General features: G+C 34.3%; 1 protein-coding gene across 23 annotated transcripts in view; it reads left to right on the top strand.

Moving 5' to 3' along the window:
- DLG2 (discs large MAGUK scaffold protein 2) overlaps positions 1-24,438 on the top strand; it is a gene marked incomplete at its 3' end in the record, with an annotated part of 2,081,919 nt that overhangs the window by 1,311,453 nt on the left and 746,028 nt on the right. For 2 of the 23 annotated variants that reach the window (XM_079105551.1, XM_079105548.1), the window contains exon 1: positions 22,955-23,098. The exons of 19 other annotated variants lie outside the window; for them this stretch is intronic. In XM_079105551.1, the coding sequence (XP_078961677.1) occupies positions 22,994-23,098 (105 nt within the window). In that variant the 5' untranslated portion in view covers positions 22,955-22,993. Of the gene's footprint in view, positions 1-22,750; positions 23,099-24,438 lie in introns of those variants that run through there. 2 more of the 23 variants (XM_079105552.1, XM_079105545.1) reach the window with 2 other exon arrangements.

Here is a 24,438-nt window from a genome sequence, read left to right as displayed (position 1 = left end):
CTATGCAGTTTAGTTAGTGGTCAACTTTGATTATTTAAAGTTATGATTGTTGTAGTTACTCATCCATGACTTATTTAATCTCTTTTAAAACAATTTTCTGTACCAATTCTAAAAGTTGGTTATATTTACACTAGTATCTTTCATTTCTTTGATCTACTTTATTCATTCTGTCACAAATTATTGTACTAAATTGCATTTTTATTCTCCATTTCCAATTTCAAGTTTTATATTTTAAATAAAAATAAAAACTAAGTGAATAATCATAAGTCTTCTAAGTTTAAATATGAGCATTTCTGCTACCTTAAAAATAATTTCATTAATAGAATTTTAGATGGGGAAATAATGTAAACTTATGGTAAAATATTACAAACTGAAGATGTTAAAAAAACTAAAAATCACTGTAATTCCACCTGGAGTTAACCATTGTTTACAATTTGATATTTTTTAGACCATTTGTCTCTGCATATATATCTTCATACAAAAATATATTTTTATTGATATGTAAATGTAGCTAAATATAGAGTATTATTTTTATTTGTTAAATGAGAAAATAGTAATATAAAACTATTGCTTTCTGAAATTAACATCACACAGTAAACATTTCCTATTAGCAAAAATTTTTTTTCTTGGCACAATTTTTAATAACTACCAAAATTCAGTTTTCTATCAAAACCCTTATTGTTGGACATTTGGGTTATCTTGTTTTTTAATTTATCACTAGAAACAACACTGCAGTAAACATTGGTGTATATGAATCTTACATCTGTTTTTAGAAAAGTAATCACAGTATAAATTTTCAAAGGCTAATAATATCTACCAAGTCATTCGGTCAATATTCACTTAACAACTCTTTGTTGAACCATCCCCACATACCAAAATGCTGTGTGAATCAATTGGGATATAATGGAAAATAAGAGAGATGGAGTTTTGTCTCATAGAATTTAAAGTTAATTGCCAAATTGCTTCTAAGAGGGTTTTTACAAATTTATAACCCACCCCAGTTCTGGGTATATAGGAGCATTTCTTTCCTTCTGTACTCTTGTGGTTTTACCTTTGTAAAATCCATTATGAATTTGGTAGCTTAAAAACTGTATGCCATTGATATTTTAATTTGCTTTTACTTTTTAATAAAGATGAATACTTTTCTTGTGATTGTCACCAATTATAACTTTATGATGTCTTCTATAATACCTCCCACAATAGTAATGCCCACTTGTAATATCCAACTCAATATGCTTAATTTGTTAACTGGATGGGTGGTAGGAAGTACAAATGGACAGAAGGATGGCTGACTGTATGAATGGATGGGTAATAGGTGGATGTACAAATAGCAGAGTATTTGAGTAGTTCCTGTTTAAAGGTCCAGGCAAGGGAAATTTCCACCTGCACTAAATATAGCAGGGCAGTACTTAGCATCTTCATGAGTGATCTGTGCCTTTGTCTTTCCTGTCACTGTAACATCTTTTCCTTCTGCTTGTTCTCTGGAAAGAAAAGAGCTGAATGCTCTTCTTTTTACCCTGATGTAGGTGAGCAAGTTTGAATTGAGTGACAGATAAAAGGTAATTAGTACAACAGACAGAAGTAGATAGACTGTCTTCCTATGGATAGAGTCTCCGAGGAGTGAAATAGGGTTATTAAATTGACAGTAGGAGTGAGAAGGAAGAGTGATCAATGTAACTGATGAGATAGGAAAGGAGAAAAATATCATGGAAATTTCCTATTTTATTTTGCTTATTTATGGATAAGAATTTAACAGAATTTGTATGTAGACATATTCAAGAGTTGGGTTCATATGTCTAAAAATGAAGGAAGTCTATCCATAATAATTAGAACCATAATATTTTAGAATGGCATTGAACTTTATCCCTTAAAACACATTATTCTGATATTGTTGATGTTAATATTGGAAATAAAACTAATGGATGTCCTCTTATCAAAGTTGGGTACTCTCTGGCTATTCCAAGGAAAAAGCAAAATCAACAAGTCTGCAATGTAAGAGCAGTCAGCTTTCTAAGACAGGAAAAAACATAATTTTCAAAGGACTGAATGGAAAGATAATAGTTAAATGGGTTGAAAAATATATGTAGTTTGAGGACAGAGATTCTTCTGAGTTTATGAATGAGCCCAGCATAATTGGAAGTTCCTTGTGGGCTTGTAATTATTACTTTTCCAACAATCAAACAAAAACAAGTATAACAAGTGATGTTCTGATTGCCATTGCTGTGTGGTTCCTTTGGAGCCTTCCACCTGTTTTCATCACCCTCACCTTGTCCCACCTGACACTGGACTGAAACCTATTTCACAGTAACATCAGTTTGCCAAGTTAAAAATCAATTCTAGCACCTTTTTTACACCCAGAGCCCTTAAGAAATAATTGACCACTAATTGATATAGAAGTAAGACTCTGAAAATCTCAAATATTTTCCTTTTTATCTTTCTAATGTATTTTTTTAATTATGTATTTATCATTGCCATAAGGTATTTGCAACATCCATTAGCCTCCAGATCCCTTCAATCTATTCTGAATGTTGTTTGCCAAATTTTTCATTTAGGCATATGCTTTTTCCTCATTTAGCATTAGTTCTATTCATATCATTTACTGATTTAAATGATTTAAGGACTCCAAATTATTTAAAATAGTCCTTCCTTTTAAGTGCAACGTGACTTCTGGAGAAGGAAAGTATGTCTGCAAATGCTAACGAGTGGTCTGTATTGGAGTAAACATGGTAAGCACCTATTCTATATTACAGGATTTTTTCAGAGCCCTTGGGAGTTTATATGTCTAAGAATTAGTAAAAGTATATGGGATATTTCTTAGATATGTGCAATGACATCTTTTTTCATGAGTATTTATTTATAAATATATCATGGAAAATAGGTGACCAAACACTAATTTACAAAGAAAAACTGAATTCCCAAAAAGAACATTCAATTTTGTCCTCAGTTTGGTCCCAGTGTGCATTTCCAGCCCTCATTCCAACCACTCCTATTGTGTTCGGGTCACACCCAGTCACTCCCTGTTCCCTGGTTCCCTGCAGCTACCATGCATCCTCCTGCCAAATCTTCACTCATGCCTTCCTCTATCTATAATGACACTCTGTGTTCCTGGGTTTGGTAAAATGTCATTAATCATTCAAGGGTCATCTCTAACACTGTCTGTTGTGAGGTCTTCCTTTCTCTGTGCTGCACAGAACATAGCGCTTGCTGCAGCTTTTCACTTAGCATTGTGCTCACTCACATGTCTGCTTCATCTTTCACATTAGAAGCTTTCTGAGAATACAAACCTACCTTACCTGTTTCTGTGTCTTTAGTGCTAGGTTATGAGCTAACATTTAGTAAACGATCGAAAGAATGGCATTGCTAAATATTGGTAAGGAGGGAATAGCAATGTTAGTCAAGGCAAGCTAGAAAGAGACTTTTTTTTAGTTAATATTGTGAAATCTGAGGCTTGAAAGCCCAAGTTATCATTGGGATCATTTTCTAGGGGAATTAGAAATCAAGAAATTGACTCAGAGTAGCTAAAATATAAATTATATCAAGGTATTTAAAATTATTTATTTCAGTGGAAAATATAACTCTTATGAATGGAGACACCCATGTCCATAAAATTCACTGATTCATTCATTTGCTAATTCATTCCCAAAGACTTATTGATGATATATGCCATTATAGGTTCAGTCACTCTGGCAGAGAAATTCATAAAATTAACAAACAAATATTACTTCAAATGGTGATGTACTGTTAAAAATAGAGACACTGGGCATATTGTGATTTACTATTAACAAATCAAGTGCTCAGTGGTAGAGCACTTGCCTATTATATGCAAGGTCCTGGATTCAATCCTCAGCACCAAAAAAAAAAAAAAAAAAAGAAAGAAAAAGAATAACCAAAAAATAGAGTAAAACAGTGTGATACAGAGTACAGGATAAAGGTGCTTGTTTGGTTAGACATTAAATAGAAGGAAGGAATTAATGAGAAGGAGATTATTGAGTTGATACTTGAAGGTGAAAAAGGGGGCAGCCTTATGACTACCCTTGGGTGACATCATGGACAGAATGGCATGTCAAGGACCCAAAGGTTATAGAAAGTTTGATATGCTTTTGCAGTAAAAGGAGGATATATGGAAAAGAGAAAGAATGAAGAAAGACAGGAATGGCAGTTGGAGAATTTGGTATGGCAGGTTCGTGTAGAATTTAGAGGCTACAGGAAGAAGCCTGTATTTTATCTGAAGTAAATTGAGAAGCTGTTGGACTACTTTAAGTATGTGATGTGATCTAAAGTATATAATGATAATGAGTTCTTGGGAGGCAAGAATGGAAAAAAGATAGACTAGAATGTTGTTCTCCTAAGAAAAATACCTATGGCTGGACCCAGTCATTCATACTATGTTGGATGAAGGATATATTTTGACTGGTAAAGTATAAAAAGGATGGATTAAATGGCTTGGATTACTGTGAGAGAATATGACTATGGGAAGATTTAAAAATTAAGAAAGTTAAGAATAATTCACAAGTATTGGTCATCTCTTCTTGGAGGCAAAATATCTTCAGATTTTGTTCCAGAATTTGCTAGTTGATCAGAAATATTTGCATTCTGATGTTCAGACTCCTTCCTAAAGTACAGATGATGCTTTCCTCGGTGACTTCCCCATTTCCTTTGCTTTTATTCTTGACCCTTAACATCCTCTTTAACTTCTGAATGATACATTTTTTTTTCTTTAGGGAGGATAATATATTCATCGGTTCTGCTGGTCTGGGTGTTGTTATTATTATTATTATTATTATTATTATTAATACTATGTTAAGGTTATCTTGTATAGCTGAGTTTTGAACCTCTGAAGGCAATCATAACTTACATTATTTTTAATTTGGAAAATGGGAGAGAACCTTAATAAATCCCCCAGAAACTGAGTTCATCATGGCCTACAGAGCTCTGATGTTGACCCTTCTCTCTTCCTTTATTATGGTCTTAACCTTCCTTCTAATACTTTTATGAAAAAAGATATTTGGAATATCTTATTAAAATATTTTGGAGGACAACATCACAAATTTTCTAGGAAAGTCACTAGAGAAACAGAGTTGGGGCTGCATCCTGGGAAGTCAATAATCAGTTGACCCAACTGAAAGGTATTTTAATTTTAAAAGCATATGATTCAAGCATATGATTTCTGTTCTCTCCCTCCCTCCCTTTCTCACTTTTGAGTTCAACTATGAAGTCATAAGTTCATCTCTGGAACATCCTTTTCTGGGTTCATTAGAAATTTCCCCAACTATGAAGGAGGGGCAGAGTGAGAAATTGAGACCATTTAAAATTAATTGTGTCTAAGCTTTGTATGATTAAGCTTCAAGTAAAATAAAAATAAAATAATACCATAGTCCCTTGTTCATTGTTCATGTCATATCTTTTTTTAAGAGTTGATATTAGTTTTTTTCCTGATTAAATTCCAAGAGATTTACAAAAACAAACATTTTTCTAAAAGTTACTCTCTTTTTATACTTCAGTTTGATTTCAAGATGGTAATGAGCAAGTCATGTTTTCAGGACTATCCTTCAGCCACTGAGCATAGATATTCCCTTTGCACATTCCAGAGCAATTGACTAAATTGATGTAGAAATTGATAAGTCATGTTTTGTGGTAATCTGAAAATGTCCCTGTATCATGAGATGCCTGTAACTAGAGTGGAAGCAGCTCAGCCTAATGCTCATTATCACATCAGTAATATTACTTCATTACAGAAAACCGCATAGCAATGGCCTTGACAGAGTGCATGAATAGTTTTCTAAACAGTTCCTTGATGCTGATCCGTCTATAAACTGTATATTGCAAGGTCCATGGTTTGTTTAATTCACAGCTCAGCAGAAATCACACACTGGCAGGCTATGTTAAGTGATGTGACTCTTATAATTTGGACTCGAGCTCAAATTTCACAATCAGAGAATGAGTAGTGTGCTGCAGTGGAAAGACACAGGGCTAGAAATTAGAAGACCTAAGTTCTAGTAGCCATATCACTGTAGATGCTGAGTGACCCTAGCTAAGTCTCAGAATCTTAGAGTCTATCTCAACTATAAAATGAGAAAGTTAGACTGGATGAAAAACATGATTCATGTTTCACTCTATCAACTCAGAGTGATTCATCATGCTTATCTCGACCACAGTGCTAAGAAAGATGGTAAGGCTGCATTGAGGCCCCTCAGAAAAGAATACCATAAAAATTAGAAAGTAATGAATCAGGAAGAAGAAAATGGCATCCCTTATCTCTAGTTCTTTTTAATAGCCCTGATATTTGATGAGGCACATGTTTATGTGACTGCTTTGTGTGACTATCATAATTGTTATAATAGCTATCATTTATTAAGCATTTCTCAGCATTATTCTAATTTAACTTAAACTTCAATAGAATCTAGGGTGGTGGGTCATCATATCATTAGGAAATGTATTTAGTCCTAGTTTATATCATAGACCTAGTAACTTGTGCTAGTTTATACCATGAGCAAGGACCAGATTTGTGGTTGGAGCTCATCTTCTGCACTGAAGTCACTCTTTCACTGTGTACATTATCCTGTGAAGTTCTGCATTTGTTGATCTTGACTTTATTTATGAGAAGCTCATGAGCATGAAATGGTCAGGAAACTAAACTTATATAGGTTGCCACAGCTCAAAAAAATAGTGATTACTGATAGGATTTAGAAAATTTAATAGGTTTAGTAATGGAGTAGAAACCATACAGTTTTCAAAATAATATATAGCTCTTCTCAAAGTTCTGTTTCAAAACATTTTTCCCCTTTTAAGACTCCCTCTTCTTGTAATGGGAGTAAATGTGTCAAATAAAAGCACTTTTCTGACCCCCTTTGAAATTTGGAAGACATGTAAAGATGATTTAAGCATAGCTCCCCCTCCTAAGCTCAGGACCCAGTATGGCTGCTGCAGTTATTCTGTCCAAGGGGCAAGTCATCATTTCACAACAGATAACATCCAACACATCCTTAACCCATTATTGGCAAGTTAAGAAATGGGATCTTCTATTCCTAAATTTCATCTCTTCTTTCTACAATAGAGAACAAATTATGTCTTTAAGAAGCTAGCTTAATAACTCCATTTTTATTTATGCATTATAATTCTAAGATATAAACCCATACTACTCAATATATTAAAAGTGCTTATTCAGCTAGATAAACCTGGGCCAGAGTGTAGAGAGTTACCTGGCAGCTGCTATTTCCGATCTGTTCTACATCCTCTAGAACTTGCCTCCTGTAGGGTTACAGAGTTCCATTGATAGGTGAATTATGGAAGGTATTATCTTTCTTAGACCTTTATGCCTCAGTCTTTTATATAGGCACAATACCATGCAGATTGTTTTTTCTGGCAGTGGTGGTAATGATGACAATGAGAAGGAGGTAGAGGGATGTTAGACAGGAGTCCTGTGTCCTCAGTTCCCCCTCCCCACCCTGTGAAACATCTAGCTATTGCATGATTGGTGAAATCTGGCTTGTCTTTAGACAATGTTTTTTAAATTAGGTGTGATTATTTCTGATGAGGACTAGATTGTCCACATAATTGTCTCTTCATTTCAGCAACAGCTGAGCTTAAGTGCATCTCTCTTATTGGAACTCTCATTATGTGCAGCTTTTCTCTTCCCTCAGGCCTTTATGATATTTTTGAATTATGATTTCAGAGTAAGGTATGATGGCCTTCTGTCTTACATTTCACAGAATTTAAGGAAATTTTGAAATCAGTGGTGAATCAGTGATTAAATTTACTCATAAAGATCTTGCCCTGAACTATTGCAATAGCCTTAAACTAGCTTTTTATCTCCAAAGCACTATAAAATTCATCTAAACCTGTCAGAGTATTTTCAATGCCCTTCCCACTACAAAATGCCTATTGTTCTCCTACTTAAAATCTTTCAAAGGCCCCACACTTGTGGGGTATAGTCCAAATTTCTTAGAATGACAGAGAAATTCCCGTAACTGTATACCGACCAATTTTAAATTTAAGCCAGTTTCTTCTCCTCCCCCCTTCCTTTAGTCTCCTAAAAAATATGTGGAACATTTTGAATGCACCATCTACTGTTTTTTAAACTTTCATTTTTCTATCAAGTTTGATGAAGCTTAGTAAATCGAACCATTTTTCCATCTTAAAATCAAGACCAGATATGTTATAGGTGCCGAATTCTGAAGGAATACTAAAAATTCAAAATTTTTACTGATAAAAAATGGTAGATTGGAAGAACTGGCAGTCACAGGTAGACTTTATAACAAATAGGCTTTATAACATTTCCTGAAACACATGCAAGTTGCTCCTCAAGTCATCAGCTTCTCCTGCAAAGGTACAGTTTCTTCTTGCACAGTGAGTCTCACAGTGGAACAAGACCCAGGGCTCCAACAGGCCCTGGTAGGCCTTGGAGGAAGTGGGGAGCTGAGTGTTCTCAGTTCCTTTTTTCACACTGATCTGGCATAAAACACCCTTCTCTAGGGGTTGAGGAAAGAGTAAGAGCATCACCCAGGAGAAGTTCTTCTGCTGATCCCCACAGGTGTGAGGGGTCGTCAACCACAGCCTAGAAAATTCTTGCCTGTCTTGTTTTTCTACTAAATTCCTATTAACCTGACAAATCCAGCTTCAGTGATGTTTCCTTTTGTCTGAATTTTCCTTGGCCTACTTATTACCCACTTCCCTTACACTTCCAAACCATCACACTCTGTTTATTCCACCATAACGCATGAGGTCAGTTTAGTGAAATGATGAACTGGTCCGTGAAACCCTCAAGGCAGGAGCAAACATTATGCTTCACCAGTACCTAAGAACCTGTGGGTATTTAATAAGCAGATGGGATATTTCCCAAAATACTTAAGTAAAAGGAGATTAGGAAAACTTATTTTGGTGACTGCCTACTGGGTGCCAGAAGCTGAGCTAAGAATGTGTTCACATTAAATCATCTAACTTTCACAACAACCTGCGAGACTGAAAATGTGAGTCCTGTTTTACAGATGTAGAAAACAATTTGTAGAAGAACTTTGCCTAATTAACTAATTATTTGTACACTCAGTATTCAATAACAAATGGACCTATTGTTTTTACATAAATCCTTGTAAGTCCCTGATTTTGGGGTCATTTGTAAGGTGGAATTACATTTGGTTTTTAGAATATAAATATAAATAGGTCATTATGTGAGGAAAAATATTATGCTTAAATATTTTTAACCTTGGCTAAAGCTTATAAATAGATGAAGGTGAATCCAAGTTTTTAAGATTAGGATTTTAATATTGACTTTTTAGTATTTTCAATGAGGAAACATATCCCATGTCATTGATAATGTATAATATGTTATACTGCACATTAATAATAGTCCAGAAGCTAGAGTGAAGGTTAGTTGGCAGTCAAGATATATAATGAGGTTTGTACATGGCTGTTTAGTCTAACATGGCAAACATTCCTTCTTGCTTCTCTGATCTTACTCATTCCAGATTATTTTGACTATAGCATCTCCTATTATGGGTGACTGAATTTATTTTTAATGTAATAAAGTCTCAGCTCTCCCAGCTGTCCTCCAATCATTGTAGTCAATATTCAATAATATTTGATAAATTTGCCTCATCTCTAGAAACTCAAAGTAAATTACAAGATTCCTAGATAATTCACTACACTGATTGCTAATCATGGAATAAGAGCTACCATGTATTAAGTGCTAACTGTATGCCAAGTACCCTGCTACATACTTTGTGTACAGTTTTTTTTGTTTTTTTTTTTTTTAATAGAAATCATCACAAAAATGTCTGGGTTAGCCACCAATACCCCAGTTTTAGATGAAACAACAAAACTTCAGAAGGAGTTTAAGTAATTTACACATGGCCAACTGAGTGGCAACATTGGAATTCAAATCTTGGCTGACTCCCTTTAAAAACCTTGCTTTTTTTGACCACTGTGCTATAAAAACACAGTTTCCACTTGAAACTAAATTCTGTCTTTGGAGACAGACAAATTTATTTCAATTCTGTCTCTATAAATAATGTTTTAAGACCTAGATAAATTATTTGATAGCTCTCCTACTTCTTTCCCTACCTGTTAAATGTGTACAACACTTATTTCATGGGATCACTTTATTTAAAAAACCAAGTACATAAGGAGCTTCATGCTACACTTGATATTTAGTGAATGTTCAATAAATGTTAAATCCCTTTTTCTCTCATACAGAAAAAGTAATAACTCCTTAAGTTTTTAAAGTTTTCCACATTTTTTATTTGAGTCTCAGATGATCCTCATGATAACAGGGATTATTATTCCTATTTTACAGTAGAGAAAAGAAAGGCTCAAAAGAGTCCAGAGGCAATGAGATGGACATTATTACCCTATATACTTGTATAACTACACTACTGGTGTGACTCTGCATCTTGTACAGCCAGAGGAATGAGAAGTTGTGTTCCATTTGTGTACAATGTGTCAAAATGCATTCTACTGTCATGTATAACTAATTAGAATAAATTTTAAAAAAAGTCCAGAGGCTTAGTTTGGTCATACACACCACATCAGCAGCAAAGCAAGGAATTTACATATCTCACTCCTTTGCATTACACAATGCATGCCTCTTGGTAAAATTACAATATAAAGTGAAGACAGCAGAGGGTGTCAATGAAACCTACACATCTCCATATGAAAAAAAAATATATTTTGCAAAAGTATTTGCTTAATCTCCTATTGCTTCTTTCCCTCAGAGGTAAGTAAATAAACAAGGGGAAAAAAAAAACAGGCAAAATCTCTGTCTAGATATAAGATTATGCTCCATTAGAGAGATTATTCCCTTTGCACAGTGAAGGTCATGATCTGAGTTGACATCTAATCATATTTGCTTATTTCAGAACTGCAGATACACAGCCTTCATTGAGGACTGTTTTGTAATAGGTCAGAGGCCACACTGGTTATATCACAATGAGTAGACTTGGTTGTTTAGCGTAATCTTACTAATCCGCATTAATGAGAAGCAGAGAGCCCAGGATAAAATGTATTACTATATTATGGATTTGGTTACCACTCCCTGAGGACTGACCCACCAGCAAATTATACTTTGGAACATCCTCTCTTTGTTCCTCCACATTGTCTACCATCAGGGTGAATTCACAGGACCTGGATGAGTCATTTCCCCTGTTTGTGTAGGAATCCTTTCTTTTCTTTCTGAGCTTAGAAGATTGGAAGGTGGTTTTGGAAAGTGACTTGTGAGTCAATATTTTTAGGTAAAGTCTCACTTATTGAGAAGAACATTCTTCCAGCTTTACCTCTAGTCCAGAAGGATTACCCTTATTCTTGCTAAAAGAGTGGGTCAGATTGAATCTTCCCATGAGATAGGATGTAGGAACCCTTTCTCTCTGTGTAGTGTGAAAGGCTTAGATTGCAATTACTTTTTTGATCCCCTACTGAAGTGCTATAATGCATTATTTTCTTTTTTCTGTATGAAAAATCATAGGTCAGGAAAGGTCAAGGTTTGGCTGGTTCTTGTAATTTTCCTAATTCCTTCACAATAGCTTGGGCCAATATTCTTTAATTCCAAGTTTGTGACTTTGCCATAGAAGTAGTGTTACCTAATGACTGTCCTTTTGTTTCCCATTTTTGAAAGGGAAACTCTTTTGTTACATTTGAAAGAACTTAAAAATGAGAAACCCAAGGATTAGCTTTTTAATTAGATATAATGATTAAAAATTCTTCTTCACAGCAGTTTTCCTTTCATTATAAAAGGCAAGTAGACAGTTTCTGTTTAATTAGTGTTCATTGAAATTTTTTTTAAATAAAATTATTGCTGAGTGAAAGGACATCAGAAAGCATATGACATGATTCTGAGCCTTGCTTTTTGACTTTTTTATATTGAGAGATTGCTCATTAAAAAGGAATTGTTAAAAAGTCAAAACACTATATTTCTATGCATGGACATTATTTAAGTCACTGCCTTATGAAACAAAATACCTCAAAAGGTTCACCCCACCATAAATGTTGGTGATTCCTGTGTTAACTGACTTTTTAATCATGCTAATGCAGTTCAGTAAATATTTATGTGGGATCTATTATTTTCGACTCTGGTGTTGGTTTTTCAACTTTGGAAGAGTTTTCATGTCATTCTCTTGAGTTCATAGAATACTTTCAAATGTTTTCTTTTAGTGTACTTTGGGGCTTTAATTGACATATTAATATTCTAAACATAATTTCATTTGGGGTGAATAGTTTTAAGCCTCATGAGCATTGGACATAAATGCTTTTGATGATTATGAGATTTAACTACATCTCTTGTTCTATCTCCGAACCACCTGATCCTTGCAAATGAATCCTAGGTGATTCCCTGCAGCTACGCTACCTACCTCTCTAGCCTGTCAACAAATAGCTGCCAAAATATACTTTCAATCATAGATATTCTATTCATGTACATTTTATTGCCTAAAATGTCAAATAGAAATTTATCACCATAATCTTATAGACCTTTTATATTTTCTCCTTCCTTATAGCAATAATGTTAATAATGATAATATAGATGCTATCTAATATTTCCTTGTTATTAATTAGCATTTCGGAAGAGGTACCAGAAATTGAACCCAGTAGCACTTAAACATTGAACCACATCCCCAGTCCTTTTTCTTTTGTATTTTTGAGGCAGAGTCTCACTAAGTTGCTTAGGGCCTCACTAAATTGCTGAGGCTATCTTTGAACTTGCAGTTCTGCCTCAGCCTCCAGAGTGGCTGGGATTACAGGCATGTGCCACTGTGCCTGGCATAATTCGCACTTTTATGTTTTAAGCATTAAGTGCAAATATTCTGTTGCAGTAAGGAGATTCTTACACCACAAAGACAGCAGCAGGGCTCTGCCATAAGACTCAGGGATGCCTCTGAACCAGGCATACCTCTCAACAGTATTCCTTACCTCACTCAGCCACTTTCTTGCTGGCCATTATGACCTTTAGGCTATTCAAAAATAGTTTATTTGGGGGAAAACATGAGTAACTGTGCAATATAGATCTTGCTATTTAAAACCTTGGAAAATAGAAGCGCATTAGGCATGCCGGAGGTGCCATCTGAGGGAATATCAATTTTCATTTGAGATATTTCTGCTTGGTCATACTTAGGCAGCATGGAAATAAAAGATAATTTTAATCAGGCATCCTTAGAAGTTCTTTGATGTTCTAGTTAATAATTCTACAGTGCTTTCATTAAAATCAGAGTCTCTTAGCCTGTCATGTGGTTACTTTTCTTCAGGCTGTTTACTAGAGTGGACCACAAGGCAAAGAGTTCCATAAAAGCATATTCACTCAGGAGAGTTATTGATTTTTCTCTCTTGCAGTTCTATTACATGAGAATTCCTAACTGCTTTCCTTCTTATATTTAATATGCTGTGAGTTTTTAAAAGCATCAGAGTGAAGCATCACTGGAAGCCACTCTATGGTCCTGAGGCTTTCAACCCTTGAGAAAGATCTAGGTACTTAGACTACAAGGACAAAATGTAATGGAGAGCTTGGGACAAAGAGTGGCAAGTCAATATGAGAAGGTAAAAAAAATAGTAATGGTGATAAAATGATACACGCTAATAAGAAAAACTGAGAGTGGTAAAACCTACGTTCAAGTCCTACATCTATCATTTATTAATGGCATGATTCAGGACCTTGCACTTAACCACTCAGTACACTTGTTCTCTCAGTTTAGAAACTGGATTGCTAATGCCAATCCTATCTTCCATAGGATTTATGAGACAATCAAATTTGTTCATGTATTTATTGAGTACCTATCTCATACTGGACATTTATGTATATATTCAAGTACATAGATAGGATAGGACAGGACAGACAAAAGAACTGCTTTCTACACATAATGAGGCAGTACAGTGGAGAGTTCAACAATAATCTAAACATCCCACAAAAAGAGGTCTAAAAACTAGTTTCCATGAACAACTATAACAAGGTATCCTGAGCAAGATATGGGCAATGGTTCTCAACTGGGTGTAATTTTGTCTTCTCCCACCTCAGGGATATTTGTTAATGTCTGGAGAACTGTTCAGTTGTCACAACTAGGGGACAGTAAAGCAAGTGGCATCTAGTGAAATCTTGGTAAGCCTGCTAGAATTCAAGATTTAAGATAAGTGGGAGAGAATTCCAGAGAAGAGGTGGGAGGAGATTTGAGGCAGATGAACTAGTATTTGCATAGGAACCAACAACATGAGAATGGTCATCAGATCCTATGAACTGGAAGGGGCCCTATGTGGGGTTGGGACCTAGCGTGGAAGACATCATAAAGTGTCATTGGTTATAGTTACAGGAAGTGCCAGTTCATGCAGAGCACAGAAAATGGTGGTACTGTGATCTGACTTGAGATACTTCATGGAAGGAAGTTGGATTTACTGATGAGGAAGAGAAAAGAAAAGCAGATTTGAAGGGAAGGAAGGAAAAAACGAGTTCAAACTTGGAAACTGTAAAGTTGAAGAGGACTGTATGATATCTGAGTGAAGATGACAGCAGCAGGATGTAGAAATCAAGAGAGAAATCTGGGCCAAGAATATAAATGAGGGAGCCTTTATTGTCATACTAATATTTAAATGTGTAAATAGGGAAAAGGTGAAAAATAACAGGGAAGAAAACTAACTCCTAATTGTCAAAGTGCTTTGTCAATCAAAATGTGCTCTACAAATCCAAAAAAAGAACAGAAGGAAAAAAAGAAAAAGAAAATATCCTGTAATTATCAGTATAAAATACATTGCTCACACCCTCTCATTTATTTTACAAACTGGTATTGTCCCTTATTATATGCCAGGCAATGTGCTAGGGGCTGAGGATAAATAGATGAAATAGATGAATAAGATTGAACCCTGTCTCCAAAATAGAGTCAAAAATCAAGTGGGAGAGGAAACATGAAATTCTTAATACTGACCTGACAATGAGTTCATGTATTTTTCTTTGGTATAGAAGTCCAGAGAAGGGTTTGCACCTCTAGAAGGAATAGAAGAAGAAGACAGAGTCCATCAGCTTACTACTTTATCCTCATTATCCCTGGCTTTGACTCTGGCCTTGAGTTCGTTATGATGTGATCTAGAGTTCAACAAAACTGTGTTCAAAAAGACTGGTATTCTGGCTGCTTCAGTAGCTTCTGTTGGGTCACTTACTTTCTCTCCCTTATGGTACTGAGCTTATGATTCCAAAGTCTCTGCAGAGTATATATATTAGCACTTGAATGCAACAACTGGCATCTCTTAAGCATGTTCGTTTGAGGCCTGACTGACTGAATGTGTAGCACAAATTTGTATTGTATGAATTTTGCTATAATACAGGTCTTATCATGACCTCTGTAAAACTACTACAACTACTACATATCATAGTCCTTCATTTGCCCATTTTCCCTGATATAGTTATGTGAGTCTTGCCCATCAAAGAACTGCCTGCCCCCACCCTCTTAAATAGGAGAAAATGGGTCAGATGATAGTTTCATTTTTTGTTTTTCGTTTTTAAATAAAAGCCATGGGGCAAATGCACTACAGATTGTTGTAAATACAGAAAATTCTGATAAATATACTAACATGTTTTTGAAATTTTAATTATCTTTCATCTATTCAAGGCAGCATTAATAGCAGTAATATTGAGCAAACTCTGAAAGAGTCTATGGCATTCTGGGCACTGTGCTGGGGCTGGCAGTACATTGCCTCCTACTTTCTGAACTTACAGATTAGTTGAGAAATAGGAAATAAATATATTTTTAATTAAGTTGGAAACCACAAAGGAAACACATTCCCCTGAAATGAGAAAGTACACTAGTTAAGTACCATGCTTTAGACTGGTATGTACTGGTGGCCAGGAAAGGTGAATCTATATTTACCTAAATAATCATTAATCATTGGTCAAATGTATATTGAACTAAGAACCTAAATACACAAATTTAATCTGAAATATAGTATTACTTATTAAACAAATTAAAATTAAATTGGTTTCATAAACACAAATAGTACTTACTATGTGCCAGGCTCTACGCCAGAGTTTCTCCAGTATTAACTCATTTAATTCTCAATAGTCCTATGAAATAAGTACTATGATTATCTCTATTTGACAGATAAAAATTGAAGCAAAGAGAAACTAAGGAATTTTTCTAAGGTCACATAGCTAGTAAGTGGTGAAGCAAGTGACTTTCCCCTCTGTGAGCCTGCTCATCTGTAGATTAGGGATGAGAGATCTGCCATGTGGGAAAGTGGTCTTTTAAGCAGCAAATGGTAGATTTTTACTCTATAATTTTATTACCAATTTAGTGTCACTATTGTAACAATGTAGGTTCTGAACTTGAAATACTATGGGGAAAACAGAAGTTTTAAGATGGTAGGCCTCAAGCGAGATTGCTATCTTACTAGAGAGAAAGAGAATAACAGAATGTATGACAGAGTGCATAATTCCAAGTTATATGCCATAGTTTTATTAAATTTAAGGCCATATGTATAAATGCTTAGTGGAGAGGAAAATAGAATTGTTGAGGATTAAAAAGATTCATATCCTTGAATCATGGCTCTGGAAGACACCTGAGAGATCATTGAGCCTAATGCCTTCATTTTATAAGTAATTAAAGCTTGTCAAAGCAAATGGTTGAACCAAGATCTTATACCTAGTTAGAACAAGAACTGTAAGTAGAAGTGAAGGCCCAGGATTTGAAATCTTGTCCTTTCCTATAATTAAACTTATCTACATATTTTGCTTTTCTTCCTGCTGAAAGATCAGTGCTATCTAATCCTCTAATCCTTCCCTCCCCTTTAACAAGAGAGAGAAGTTGCACTATAAGATTATGACTTTAAATGATAAAATCTTGTCACTTAGGATGAAAACTCAGGGGTGTAAGACTTTTTAATGGTTCTTCAAGGAACCATTTCAACCTAATTGAAAAATCACTTCAATTCAGTACAATTTGGTAAGTTTTGACCTATGAGGCTATCTATTCAGGATCATGACCATATTCATTGCCCCCAAAAGTTTCTTTATTCCCTTTGTAATCCCTCCATTCAACTCCTTTTCTCTGCTCACTATGTTCCCAATTCCCAGGCCAATATGTTTTTCCTTTCTATCTCTATACATTAGAATTTTATACAAATGGAATCACACAATATATACTCTGTCATCTTTCATTCAGTGTGATTATTTTGAGATTTGTCCATATTGTTACATATCATTCATTATTATTGCCAAGTAGTATCTTGTGGCATGAATATATTACAATGTGTTTATTGACTCACCCTCTTGATCTTATATCTAGTTTTTGGTATTAAAAATAAAGCTCCTATAAATACTCATGGAAATTTTTGACTGTACATGTGCTTTCATTTCCTGTGGCAGAAGGGCAAAGCAGAGAAAAGTAGCTGAGGACATGGCAACAAGGCAGAGAGAGCTCTGCTCACAAGGGATAAAATATAAACCCCAAAGGCGTACCTCCAGTGACCTACCTTCTCAGTCATTCCCTAGCCACCTAGAGTTACCACCCCATTAACCCATATCAGTGCATTAATTCATGATTAGGTTTCAACTCACATAATCTAATCATTTCACCTCTAAATGTTCTTCATTGTCTCACACACAAGAATTTTGGGGATACCACATATCCAAACCATACAGTGTTTTACCCAATTTTCATTTTCTTTTTCAAAGCTGATTTGACTATTCTTTGTCCTTTCAATTTCCACATTTTAGAGTCAGCTTATCTATTTTTCTAAATGGATTAGTTAATTAAATAACCGTCTGGGATTTTGATTGGGATAGCATTGAATCCATAAATCAATTTTAAGATCATGGCATCATAACAATATTGCAGGTTTTAAAATTTCTTCTTTGTAGTTTTCAGTATATATGGCTTGCACATCTTTTATAAATTCATCCCCAAGTATGTCATCTTTTTTTTAAACTAATCGGCAAATAGTATTTTTATATTTATTTCTATTTACTTATTGGTAGTATATAGGATACACTTGATCTTTGTGCTTTAAAGCTATATCCTGCAAGCTTGCTGAAATTGCTTATAAGTTCTTTCTTAGTAGCTTTTAATCAGAATTCATGTGACATTTTGCATAATTTTGTGATTTGTAAATAAAATCATTTTTATTTCTTCCTTTATAATTTTTATTTATTTTTCTTGCTTGTTGCAATATAGAACTTCCCAGAAACTGTTGATTATAAGTGGTGAGAAGGGACTTTCTTGTCTTGTCCTAAGAATTGTTTTTTAAATCAGGAATGAATACTGAAGTTGGTGAAATTCTGTTTCTGTACCTACAAATATGAAAGTGGCTGTTTTCTTTCTTTTTAAAAAGTTAATATAAAGAATTACTTCAGTTCATTTTAATATGTCAACCAACTTTTTGCTTTCAGGATGAATCCTACTTGGTCATGATACATTATCATTTTTATGTATTGTTGGATTAAATTTGTTAAAATTTTATTTTGGTTTTGGCTTCAGTATTCATGGGAAAATACTGATGTTCATTTCTTTTAACATCTTCATCTGCTTTGGGGTCAGGTATTGTCCGCCTCCAAAAATTATTTGGAAAGTACTTTTTTCTCTTCTGTTCTCTGAAAGAGTTTTCATAAAACCGTTGTTATCTTTTCCTTAACTGTTTGGTAGATTTTATCAGTGAAACCATCCAGGCCTGTAATTTTCTCAGTGTTATGTTTCAATTTCAAATTCATTATCTTTAATAAATATACGGTATTGCTACATAGTTTACTTACTTTTTCTTGTAAGTTTTGGTAGTTTATTAGCACCAAATGGATTGCAGACCTAAATGTAAAACCTAAATAAAAGTGTCCTAAAGTGGAATTTGTTCACTTCATCTAAGGCATCATATATTTATGGCCAAAACTGTTTATATAAGATTTTCTTATTAGCTTTTTCTTGTCTGTAGGATCTGCAGGAATGTGACTTTCCTCTATCTTGATATCCATTTGTTTCACCTCTCCTTTCCTTATCAGTCTTGCCATGGGATTATCAATTTTACTATTATTCTCAAAGAACCAGCTTTTGCTTTCGTTGATTTTTTTTTTCTAATTTTCTGTTCTGATTAGCAATTTTTCTTTAATCTTCACACTTTGGCTTCATTCACTTTTTTTTTTTTTTCTTGGTTGCTTAGGGTGGAAACTGAAGTCATTATTTTGAAATCTTATTTTTAAATATAGGTGTATAATGATACATACGTTCTCTTGATTATTGCTCTAAGAGCATCCAACAAAGTTGCTAGGTTATTGTCTGTTTTCATTTAGATCAAAATATATTCTAATTTCATTTTGATTTCTTCTTTGACTAGTGAGTTATTTAGAGTTGTGTTATTTTATTTCCAACCATTTTGAGAATTTCCAGAGATTGTTCTGTTACTGATTTTTAGCTAAATTTCTTTGTGGTCCAAGAATATTATTCCTCTGACGTGAATCCTTTTAAATTTATTAAAGTTTTATTTATAGCTATGAATATGTTCTGTCTTGGTAACACAAACACTTGAAAAGAATGTATTTTGCTGCTGTCGTGTCAAGTATTCTGTAAAGGTACATTTGCCCAAGTAAATAGTTAATTTTGTAAAAGTCTTCTATATCTTTCCAAATTTTCTGACTGTGTATTTCAAGAAAGGTACTGATGTCTCCACATATAATAATGAATTTCTCTACCTCTCTTTTCTGCCTACTCACTCCAGAAAAAACAACTCTACATTTTTATCTCAACAAGTCCACTGGGCTGCTACCAGATTACCCCTCCGATGTGGCCTGGAAGTTTAAGGCTGTAGAATAGAAAATCACAAGACATAGCTTGTTTATTTCCTTTTTCTTAGAGTTGATTGTTCCTTGTTGTCTGATGTCCATTCTTGAAATCTCTTTCATATGCTTCATCCTGTTTTCATGGTTATTTTAGGTGCTAGAACAAATCTCAGCCCTTTACTCCATTTTTTGCCGAAACTGCAATTGCCATAAAGTTATATTTAAACAAATCACCCACAAAAAGTATTTAAATACATACTTGTCTGTATATGGCACTGCCACCATATAATAAATAAGGGTAGGCATCATGGACTCTGCAATCTAAGTTAAAGCATGACAATATATTTAGATATGATAGACATGAGGCCTAATACCAGGCATTGTGCTAACAGAAAGAATGTTTGTTTGTTTGTTTGTTTTTAAAGATTGGGTAACATTTAGAAATAGGAAGCTACTAGTTTTTAATTCAGGAATAACCTTAACTCCAGTCCAAACCAGAGTGTTAAACTGGGCTTTCCTTAGTTTACAGACTTTTTACTGGTGCTATGTTCTTTACAAACCAACCATTAATGACCTCTTTCCCACCGTGTGCCTTTGGTCTACCTTTCCTTTCCATAGAACTTCCCCTACCTATCTTTCCATGTCCAAATTCTAGCCAACTTCAAGCTCTAGCAAAATGCTAAATCTTCCATAAGTCTACCCTGATTTCCCCATGGATGAAATTTCTTCTATTGTTTGTGATTATTTTATGCTATCTCCTTTATGGCACCTACACTTTTTAATTTGTCTTTTTGTTATTCATGTTCATGTTATCATCCCTTTTATAGACTATAAATTCCTTAAAGGTAGATTCAATATCTGCTATATCCACTTGCCCATAGCAATATCAAAAAGTATACCAAATGTGAGATGCTTCATATGTTTGTCAAATCAGTGAATAAGTATTGAATGCTTGATTCAAAGTGCATTTTTCAGTTTGACTTTTTACACACAGACTGAATTCTCTACTCTTTTTCCAAAAAGTAAGGAAAAAAGGACCAGTTAGAAGATGCTTCTTCAATTAATGAATGAAAGGACCTGATGAATGAGAGATGGAAATAGCCACAGGCACAACAGAAGACCCAGAAGTTATGGGATTATTTGCTGGAGGAATTCAGAAAGGATTGGATGAAATTTTGGAAAATGACTTAAGAAACAACTTTTATATTCCTCAGAAATTCAGAACATTTACTAGGGAAGGAATATTTTCGGGAAGCTGTGGGCTGGCTGGCCAACAGTGCACCAAGAAGCAGCATGTGGCTAGGGCAGATGGGAGTGTATAAGGGCAGGAATGAAGGCAGAGGAGGAACTGTGGGTGTGAGCTGAACAGAACACCATGAATGAAAAAAGAGAAGGTTGGTTGAATTGATATTGAAAAACAAACTGTGTAATGGCAATAGCCTTATGGTGTATACTCATGAAATATAAAGGAAAAACAATTTCCCTGCAAATCAGCCCAGGTAGAAATTCTGAAAGATCATTTCTACTTCCAATTCCTTCAATTCAAAATTTAAAAGTAATGAGATAAGGAGACTTTGTTGGTATCAACTTTTGAGACTTTCACAATACAAGGTCGTAAGTATGAACTAATCTACCATAGCCAAGGTAAAAATGCACAAAAACTAGGTAACCCTAAATCATGCAGCTTTTCCCAAAATAATACAGCATTTATGTTGTTAAACTGTTTCCTACAAATTGTACCTTGTTTTGTACTACTTGAACTTTCTAGGTCAATTAAATACACAAGTTATTCATTATGCTCTTTATTTGCCTCTTATTTATCATAATGGATAAATAAATAGAGTCTTTGATTGTGAAACTATCCCTGAGAGTATGAATTCCTTTGGAACTTCTTCCAAGATGCCTTGCCCCTGCCTCAGCAATCCTATAGAGACTGCTGGGGCCGATGGAGCTTCACCTCCATGTGTGGGCTGCTGTTTTCAAAGTTATTCAAATTTTCTGAGCCTCAGTTTCATCCTACATAACACTGGATACTATACAAAAGTTCCTAGGGTTGTTTACAGTTTAGTGAGATGTAAGTTAAACCCTTAGCACAGTAACAAGTAGTAGTGGTGGTTGTTGTTGTTACTGTTATTATTAAATGTGTCAATTTTTTAATGTCTCAAAGGTATACTTTTACAAATTGCATTGTGTGTCCATATGTGATCCCCTGTGCTTCTCAAAGCAGCACATGAAATTGACTAAATAACTATTTATAATCTTCATTTTTATATATAAATAAAAAATTTCAGAGAGGTTAAATAAGTAAGTTAAGATCATCATAGAAATGATAAGCAATCTGAAATTAGGGTCAGATGATTAAAAGTATTTTTAAATTTTATTGCCTTTTTATGACATTTAAAATTAAATTAGCATTAAAATCATGGAGAATACAATCTTTATTCATATTTGGGTATAACCTTAGAGGTAAACTATAGAGTGAAGTGCCCTGAACAGATTCCACATATATTATATATATATGAAATCTATCTAGAACAACAACAACAAAAATGACTTTTCCCAGCACATAGGTAACACAAAGTCTTCTAACTATTCTTAAATTCTAAGATAGACAATTTGCTGTATTTTATATTCATAAATCTTTTTCTAACTAATCTTTGGGGATAGTCTTCCATAAATAACTAGCAGTATAATACAGATAATAATACTCTTTTTAGGTACTACATCACATTTGTATCATAACAGAAACAGAGGGAAGAATTGGAAATATTAAAAGATACTATGAGTATGCATGTATTTCTCATACAGCAGACAAGAATAGGCATCTGCCAACATACATATATATGTGTGTCTATAACCCATTCCCTTCCATTTTACTACTTTTTATAAGCTACTCAAATTCTACCTCCATGGCTTGCCACCCAAATCTTCTGGTAGAAATATTTTTTCACATCTCTCTCCCTCCTACTCCTTTCCCCCCACACACTTATGGTATGTGCAGTTTCGCCAGACCCGTATGAAGACAGGGGAACACTGATGGGATTGCTTTTCACAAGTGTGGGAACGAAAATCCTTCCCAATGAAAACATCTGTCTCTGTTCAAGTCATGCCCAGTTATCCCCCAAAAGAAATGTTCTGATTAACTTTTTTTTAAAGCCTTAAGATAGCAGTTTGTGTAGCAGATCTAATTAAGAAGTTTATGTAACAGATCTGCAGGGTTTTTTTTTCCTTCTTCAACTGGGTTCTTTGAGCTCAGTTTGAGTGTTACCAGCTTTCGATATGCAACGGCCAAGTGCTTCCCGGGCTGAGAATTATCAGCTCTTGTGGGATACTATTGCTTCCTTAAAACAATGTGAACAAGCTATGCAACATGCATTCATTCCGGTAAGGAAAATCTCTTTTTATTTTCTTAGGGATTCTTTGATTTTTTTTCTTTTATTCCCCTTGTTTTATCTGTAGGAAACACATGAATTCTATACATTTAAAGATGCTATGTTCTTGTAGTTCTTGTTCAGGATAAATATATATCTCTTTTCGTTTACTCTATGTGAAATCTGAATTCTTAGTAAGACCAAACATTGATGAGTGGGAAAGAATTAACAGTGGTCCAAATGCATTCATTCCACTAAAAATAGTAGTTTCTAATAGTAACATATACTAAATAATGGACATGGTATTACTATTTTCATATTATTGTTAAAAATAACCTGCAACATGTATTTCCTGGTTGGTTCCTCCAAAACTACTTGGGATTGTTTGATATATAGATCTAGAGTTGATGAATTAATTTTAAATTTTCTGCTTCCTGCCAATTTGAGTAAAATTTCCTTAAAACATTTTTTGAAAAGTTTGTTTCTTTACTAAAGTAGTGCTGCAATAAAGATTTGTAAACATTCTAATAGACCGTGTAGATACATAAAAAAAGTGAGTGATTAAGTGAATTCATGTTGTGTTTCATATTGTAAAACCAATGTTTGTTCTTGTAATGTATCCAACTGGAAGGACCAGGCTGGAAACGTTTGGTAGGCTGAGCTGAAGTAAATTAGGACTTGGAAGAACAGTATTAAAATATTTGACTCTTTTAATTTACTATATTTTGACTGATTGAGATAACCAATTAGGAATGAGAGAACAGTCTTAAAAATTAATGACTGCTAAAAGTTATTCTGAACCTCTTCAAGAAAAACATTATTTCTGACATAGAAAATCAAGGGATACGCTTCTGTCAACAGTTGGAATGCATAAATTTTCTTTGAAGTTCAAGTTATTTTCAAGTGTCTCAAATTAGATGTCATCATATTTTTCTCTGCAACTTGGGAATCACATAAATGTTTCAAAATCTGCTATATTTAAAGTTCTTCCGATAGAACCACTATGTTCTAATCTGATCTCCAAGTTGATCTCAACTATTAAAAACATATAACATAATTTTTAAAGGAGTCTTAAAAACCAATGGTTGGAAGCCTCTAAATTATATTGCTATAATGATTCTGTTTTGAACTGGAAGCTGATGTATATAGTTCATTTCTCCTGTCTTTATCAAATTCCTATTTCTTTGTTTTATCAAGGAAAGTATGATATTCCTTGTGAAGCACAAGATCTGCTCCTTCCTGAGCCTTCCTGGCCAGGCTTAATTACTTTCTCCTTTCTTGGTTCCTTATATGTACCTCTGACTTATCATTTAATAGGTTATTACTCAGTGTTTTATTCTCTGTCTTATCTAA

This window comes from Sciurus vulgaris (genome assembly GCF_902686455.1).
Source record: "Sciurus vulgaris genome assembly, chromosome: 11".
Classification (NCBI taxonomy): Eukaryota; Metazoa; Chordata; class Mammalia; order Rodentia; family Sciuridae; genus Sciurus; species Sciurus vulgaris.
Note: the sequence above shows the minus strand (reverse complement) of the source record. Positions and strands in the feature narration are given on the sequence as shown.